Here is an 8279-nt window from a genome sequence, read left to right as displayed (position 1 = left end):
TTCCTTTTCCCCCCCCCCCCCAGTGGTGCTGGTACAATGAAACAGTAGCATAACTAGAAAGCAGCATGTTTTCCTAGTTCTAACCACTACAGATAGCAGAGCTCAGGTCTAAAATAACACAATACTGCTTATTTACAATTCTGTTTTAAAAGGGAATATTTAAAACATGTTCCCACCCCTCTCCCTTTGCATCGCCTATTGCTGAATGGTCGTGGTAATCCACATACAACTCCTTACATGTTTTCAACTGAAACAGTTTAACTTCTAGTTATTTGCCTGGTAATATGTAACTTAGGTACTAACAAAAAAAAAAGCAAGTGTCAAAGAAACCTACAGCTGTATGACAAACATTTCTAGGCGCTTTACATGAAAAACTAAAAGGAATACCGATTGACACCTTTCATTTGATTGTTCTATGTTTCTGTCTCATTTCTTTTTTTTAAATGAACGCCCACATCTTTAAGCCTAAACTTTATAAAAGTGTAAAAGAACTCAGAAACACAGTACACTCATCCAGCTCGAAACAGTTATAAAGTAGAAGACATCCAGCACATCTTTAAAAGATGCTTAAGAAGGAGAAATTGGCCCAGATTAACTTAGCTTTTCAATGAAAACTGAAATAAAATCGGTTTAGCTGATTCGCCTACACTACACATCTTTTTTGTTTTACTTACTTCCTCCCCTCAAACATCATTAATTTCTGTCTACAAAGTATTTTAAGATTTTGTGGTAGTAGCAAAGCTGTCAACATCCGCCCAAAGAGATTCACAAAAGTTATACGGGAAATTGGCTAGAATGAAGAAAAGGTTCAACCAACAAGTTACCCTGCAACTCGGAGAGGGAGGCAAGGCGCCGCGCACCCTCCCCCTGCCCCGAACTTCAGCTGCTGTCGATGCCCACCCGGGTGTGTTAAACCACGATGAGAAAGAAAAGGGCACTTCAGCCACAGGCTGGAAGTTTTCCAACACTTGTTTGGTACACAACAAAACCACCCTGATTTACATGTAAAGAGCTGATGTATAATCAAGATTCATACATTACTCAAAGAAAATATTTACTGGACAAACCTCGCTTCGATTTTGGGGGATTTTAAAAGTCTGAGGAATAGAGCTGAAAAATGTCTTTCATGTGTATACCTAAAAAAATTTGAAATAATAGAAAACCAGTCAGCCACAGACTGCAGCTATTGAGAAAACTTTTACATTCCGTTAGTTTTCTGAATGCACTGTCTTCCCTCTCCATACTTAGGGAATTGTTTAAGAGTCTTCAAAAATGGGAGGTAAAATTAAGTATGATTATTTTCTGCAAAGCAAAATGGGCTATTTGTTTTCATTGCTTAGTAAATGTATCATCTCGATATGAGATATGAATGTATTCATAAGCTTAAAACAACTTCTTCTATGGATAATATACATACTTTAAGTACTTTGACTTAAAAATTGAACCTAAGTCTTTTTAAAATTAAAGGTAGAAGTGTACATATAAAAATTATTTAAAACTAAAAGTATATTCTTAAGCAGTATGTATAAATATAACAGATTTTATTGTATTATCTAGTAACAAATCTGAAAGTGTTGCAGCAATTTATAAACTGAATGCTGACACAGGATAAGTGCCTTTCATTAGATTCTATATTGTATATACGGGTATATACATATTTTACTAAGAAAACACACATTCTAAATGATAGTCACATAATTAGCAAATGTGCCCGAAAGTAATCCGTTCTAAAGTCTTTATTGAATGTGTGTGTTTATATACAAATAATGAACCTGAACTGCACAAATGTAGAAACGAAATTAAGGAATAAAATACTATGATTGAATTAAAGTGCGGGAAAAATTCAAGTTTAAAAGTTCACGTAAGATCAGTGCCATTAATTAAGGAAAAAAAAGGAAAAGAGAAAAGGAAAACAAAAAGGAAAGAAGGAAATGAACTTGCTTCCAAACATCTTCCTTTGGATGTAGCTTTCCAACATCACCTGCTATGCAAGTACCACCTCAGGCAAAAAAAAAATCTTTGCATGAAGTCAGACAAGGAACACAGCTATATATTACTATAGTTTGTAACTGACTGTTTGCTGAAGAACAAATCACTGGAGATGCCTGTGGTGTAACACTTTCAGACTTATTTGGAATACGTGCATATTTACACATATCAACATTCAGAAGTTACAATTTGGCAGGACTAAGTTGAAGAAAGCTTCTTCAGTTTACAGTTCCTAATGAGACACACTACATATAAACAGATAGGTAGCAGCAGTTTCTTACACTTCCATCAAAAAAATAAAAAAGTAATAGCTCAATTATATTTTATCGTTTTCCAGACACTCTAAAAAAGTTTCACACAACTAAAATGCTAGCAAAAAGAACGGGGTGCTTCCCCGCAAGGATTTCAATATACGTTGCTGTACAAAAGGTGCACCACCAATAGCAGAATAAGATGCCACGATGTGTGTACGATCAACTTCCTTCCACAGAGAAGGAAAAAGGAACGTTTTAGACTAAAATTGTACATAGCCCCTTTTATTGACCGAGAACCATTTGTCTATTCATCTCATGAGCATTTCATTAGTTTTCAAATCTAGAAGCATGCTCTGAACATATGCAACAAAAAAGATTCAACAGATTATTCTGTAATACCAAGTAAGCCACTACTCTTCTTGTACTGGCAGATGGTCTCTCATTGCCTCTTATTTTTTTGCTTGCTGGTGGTTGTCAAATGCTTCTTGATGGAAAAGTTAAGTACGCTTTCCTTTCAAGCCAAGGCCATCTTCTATTGAACCGATACCACGATTTGCTGAAGAGTACTTTTGCCATCCTCTCCCCCGGAGCCTGACCAAACTCGTTTTGCAGGATTCTGTTGCTCTGAAATATAGTTCATCTTCACCAGGCCAAATAATAATCAGTCATCTCAATTTATAAATGTGAGATAAGGAAAGGGACAAGTGTCAGCTAGGGTGTTTTATTTTTGGCAATGGTATGGACAGTAGTTTGTCTAGGTTTTTTTTCTACCTGGATTTTTAATAAAATGGTGTTAGTTTAAATACGCATTAATTAGACACTAAAAAAGAAATTAACATGCAGAGGCAAAAATTGCATGGCAAGCTGAGTTAAGTAACTGGAGTTAACATTGCCTCAGTAGGTATGGGACACAGCCATCAAGAAATCATAATGCTGCTTCTTCAAATTGTCACGTTCTCATTTGTTAAGTTCTTTGAACGGTGGACATGATACAGCATGCCCTCATACTGGCAACAGAATTCACTTGTCTTTTAATTAGATGTTACTATGCATAAAATCAGAAGATTTATCAATTTGTGCTACCAAGCCCAAACATTTTTCAAATGAAAGGCAAATATGAATTAAGAACCATCAGTAACTTCAGTATTTTGCATCCTTTAAGTGTTTTGTAAGGTTGCCTTATCTATGTACCTGCAACATCACTTTACAATACAAATATAACCAAGGTTTTGCCTTGGGAACATTCGGAAAGTATGCAAAAAACCACACAGAATGTGATGCTTGGAGAAGCAAACCCAAATGATTAACTTCAGACAATGTAGACCTATCAGCTTCTAAGTACTCCCTTTTATAAAACAAAACCAGTCAGTAACTATTCCTGCTTTGAGGAAAAAAAAGTCTAAATAAATTTTTGAAATGGAAACATTTATTTTAAGGAATCCTCTCTTTTTAAAAGAGCTCGGGTCATTCCCACTGTTACAGTTTTAGTACAGCAGCCATTAACAAGTTAGCTCAGCTATATTATTTACCTCACCCAAACCGAACGTAATTTTGCCAATTCCTGAAGTTTTAGTGGACACTTACCACTGCCCACATCGAAAATACTGCTTTAGAGATTAAATCCAAACTTTAGGCCAACTGCCTTTAGTGCTGGGTGGGGCTGATATAGGTACTTGTAAAATAGCTCTACTAGCAGGATTTAGAAATTTGCTAAACGATATACTGGCAATTATTAAATATTAGATGCTTGCCATTATTCATGCATCAGCACCTCCATGGAGTGTAAAACTATTTGAAGACCTGAGTCCAAGATTATCTGATTTCATAGTAAAGGACTAAAGGGGCATCTAGAACTTAAGTTTTGAGCAAAACTAATCTCAGCTATTTTAATTAATGGCTGTAAAGATACATTCTGTTAAACATTTATAAAAATTCACAGCATGAATGGAACGCACAGCCAATTCTAAATGTTATACAAACTGAACCAATGACTGTTTTTGGCAAAAAATAGTATTTAACTGAACAGGTGTTGAAGTATTCTTACCACAATGAAGATGTTACCACAGTTCACATTGCACGGCCATAACACAAATGAAAACTCCCAGCATGACACATTCCAGTCATATTATTCACTTGACTTTAATGCAAAAGTTGTGTATTCTCTTGTTTTGCACTTCACAGAATATGATGTGAATACAAGAATACTAGATCAGGGGTCCAAGAAAAAGACTATGCACAGGTCAACTATGTATACAATTTTCAACATGAAATCTTCCAAGCTTCCAGCTTTTCCGATGAAAGAAGTGACAGAAAACTTCAACTCTTCTTCAACAATAATGGTAAATATAGTGAGTCCTAGAGAGGGTAAGTGTAAGTCAGCTACTGTCCAGCAAGACAAACAACTTTATTCCAGCTCTTGGACCCCTGATTTATTGCCTCTCCTCACAGGAGGGTATAACACTGGCAGCAGTTACAATAGCACAAAAACTTTTGGCATATGAAATATTAACACAGGATTGACCCTGCATTGCCCCTGCCCATCTCACACTACTTTTACTCTCTTTTCCACATGTTCTAGTTACCTTCTCTGTTCCAACTCTCAGCTAACCAACAGCTAAGAAACACTCAAGTTTGTTTTTTGTGTGTTTCTTTTAAATATAAAGCTCCTCAGTTAAAGCCATGACTGAGGTAAAACAGTGTGTGATTTGTGCTAGGAAACAACAGTATCCAATGGTGAATACTCCTTTAAATTTCAATGGTCCTGCCAAAATTAATGAAAAACCAAGATTTTTTTTCATCAGGACAAAATTAAACAGATGTAATTGATGAGTGTCATCAGAATTGGTACCACTTCTTGTCTTTGTACTTCAACATCATCTAAAAAAAAAAACAATTTCTAATTACTGTTTCTATAGTGTACCAAAAAGTACAACGAGACAAACAAACTATATGCTTACAAAGCAGCATGAGAAAGAAGGACTTCAGTAAGGATTCTCAAAACTGCAACAACATTGCTGAACAGTGAGTGTTTAGCATGATGAATTTTCTAATGGTAACACCACTGCTGATGATCTAGCTGCAGACAGAAAATGACATTTTTGGGAGAATGGGAAGGTCGCATAAGAGTTTAGGGAATGGAAGAGATCTGCATGAACATGGAAGAGAACAGCCATCCTATGCAGTTACTGAGGAAAAAAATTAGCTTGGATTCATGGGGTTTGCATACAACAGCGGGATCTTTCTTAAGAACCACAGGAGTCTCACACAGAGCATTACTTTTCTTATCCAATTCAGTGACAAATTCTTAAGTAATGGGAACTGAGCCGCGCTTTTGGAAGTCTACATGCCACTCAGGCAGAGTGTATGCTCTAGAGCAACGTGCCATAAGAGAAAGCTGCTTACATTAATACTTAAGTATTAGGAGTAATCATTGATAGATAAAGTGCAGTATCCTTTATTAATGATATTGCATTCCCTTTAGATACATCTAACATGCCTTTGCAGAAGCCAGTTGCTTGCAAAATTTGCTCTTATTTCATAGAGAACCAGTTTAATGCTCTCAGTTTAACGTGCAACAGACTCACCTCATGAGCGTGTTTAGAGAAAGAATCAGCACTATAAAGCATAGCTGCAGTTTTTTCTTCCAGTTCTCCTAGTTTCTGTCCTCTTTCATCTAGTGCCAACCGGGCTCGTGCTAGTTCACCAACTACACCAGATGCTGCTCCTTTGACACCTTCAATACCCCCAGGCCCTGGAATATGCTGGGCAAGACTTCTTGATGCCTTCCCTGATGCTGATTCTCCAACTGGGGACATTTGCAAAGCAGCAAAAACAGAATAGTAAGGTTTTCTATCATTATCTATCATTATTACATTTCTATCATTATTACATAAATATCAATGTAACTAGTTTACAAAGAGGTGTCACATCTTCGCATGGACACCTAATCGCAGGCATGACTACGAGCAATACTCACTACTCAATGTTACTAGATGCTACTGTTTAATAAAATTGAGGTTTTTTTTCAAATGTATTTCAGAGTTTCCAGGCAGGTTATAAAATTACAACCTTTTCACAGCTCGAGTGTGAAATTAAAACTCTCAACAGTGCTGGCATCACAGTCATCAACAGAATTATACTGGTGAAGTGGTTTTTAACAATATGGCTTGCTTCACAGGGAAGGTGTTGGGAATTCAGCAGACAAAGCAGGAGAATTTTGAACACACAGCTGTGGTCAGTTCTGGAAGTGCTTTGCTGGTGTAGCCAGCCAGTATGACTCCACCAGCAGAAGTTTCCTTTGATGGAAGTTCAGTTTTAGATGCAGACACCTGAAGATTAGGTCTCTATGCTCTCATTATTGTAAAAATCTTGTAAAAAAATAATGTAATATAAATGATGAGAAGGCAGTACAGCTGTAAGAACAAATCATCTCTTCCTAAAGTAAACACCCAGGCATGGTCAGCGGAACAGCTCTCTAGACTCCAGTGACCACACTGACTACATCTCCTTTGCTCATAATGGGACATCAGCCACTTAGTTCAGTCTAGACACTTAATGGACATGTCAATCTCATGCTGAATTGTATACTCTACAAAAATTGAGTGAAGGCCAAAACATTTTTGCATGCTGAAGTCAAAGCAAATAATCTAACTTTTTTAAACAATTAAATTATGGTTTAAGTATTTTTTTTCCACCCCTAGGAAAAATATTATTAACAAGTTTTGTTGCAGTATTTCAAGATTTTCTGATTTGATTTTATGCTTCTAGAAAGAATGATTTAGATTTCAATTAACACTATAAACATTTTTAGTCTTGGGAATTTACAGAAAGAAGAGAAATAATTTCACTTATTACAGACTCTGCTGCGACCCTCATGTTAAATATGACAATTCAAAAGACATCTGAAAATGTCTTTAAAATCATCATTGAACTCACTTTCAGGCTACAATTCATGAGGCTTTTCACCCCCGTTCAATACTATTTTCCTCTTGAAGATCTGAGCCAAAACAGGTCTTTATCAAAAGCCACAAACAAAGCCTGAGACCTGAGTCATAAAAAAAATTTGTAATCTCCTTAAAAATAGGTCAGAAGAGTCAGGGCAAAATGGTGGAAACTTGAAATGATGTAAACAGATAGCTTCTAAAGTTACAAGAGTGCTTTTCTGTTGCTATGAAGAGGTAGTTTTTCCCTGTCCCAGTCATGCTAATTAAACATGTAACTTGTGCACACAAATTTCTCTAATAGAATACTTGACCAACCTTTCAATGTATTACACATATATAAATACAAATGGAATTTTTTACGCAGAAAGTGACCTCTAAATATTTGATATTTGTTCAAAATGTACAGGCACAAGTAGTAAAGACTAATTTAATTTTTACTGGATAGATCAAAAGAACCAATAAAAAAGAAAGGATTGCCAGGAAGCCTTGTCTGTTTCAACAGCTACATTTCATGTTAAAAAAGGAAACAACTTCTTGCACAAAAACTTGCATAATATGGTGTTTCATCTAGCAAATATCTGAATAAGTGGAAGTTATTTTCCTTAAATATATTAAAATGTTGCATGCAGCCACAGTATAAAAATAAAGCTGTGATCAAAAAGCAATGAGAAAATGATAAAGCAATAAGAACTGCCAAATCTGAATTTTACTATCCTATGAACAGAGGACTGAATTGAACTATCATAGTTCTGTTCTTGCTCTCATTCCTAAGGCATCTCTGCACAAGTCAAATGAGGAAAAAGAAGCTAGTGAGTGAACTGAAGTAGAATGGAGTTTTAATTTTCTCACTGTCCAAAATAGCGTTCTTTAGAACCAGCCCCTTTCAGTTTAACGGCATTAAGAAAATCATGGTCAGTACTATACACTTCCTAAAGACAAATAAAAACAAGATCAGTTGTCATATTTCTTGTTTTATAATCTACTCCTGAATAAATGAGGTGAAGAAGCCTGTGAGAAAACAGTACCAAGCTTTTCTGATCTTGTTGGTAAGGTGTACAACACAAAAGCTATGAAAAAGTAGTTGTCATTCCCT

At 35.9% G+C, this 8279-nt stretch overlaps 1 protein-coding gene across 1 annotated transcript in view; it reads right to left on the bottom strand.

Annotated features, from left to right (window-relative positions):
- Positions 1–4363: 4363 nt before the first annotated feature.
- The window catches only part of STXBP5 (syntaxin binding protein 5), a 116956-nt gene continuing 113040 nt past the window's right edge, over positions 4364–8279 (bottom strand). The window contains exons 29-30 of the mRNA XM_019472623.1: positions 5828–6048; positions 4364–5120 (exon numbers count right to left, since the gene is read on the bottom strand). Of these exons, the coding sequence (XP_019328168.1) occupies positions 5079–5120; positions 5828–6048 (263 nt within the window). The 3' untranslated portion in view covers positions 4364–5078. The remainder of the gene's footprint in view (positions 5121–5827; positions 6049–8279) is intronic.

This window comes from Aptenodytes forsteri, unplaced genomic scaffold (assembly GCF_000699145.1).
Source record: "Aptenodytes forsteri isolate BGI_AS27 unplaced genomic scaffold, ASM69914v1 Scaffold82, whole genome shotgun sequence".
NCBI classification, from domain to species: Eukaryota; Metazoa; Chordata; class Aves; order Sphenisciformes; family Spheniscidae; genus Aptenodytes; species Aptenodytes forsteri.
The sequence above is the reverse complement of the archived record's forward strand: the minus strand, read 5'-3'. Positions and strand labels throughout refer to the sequence as shown.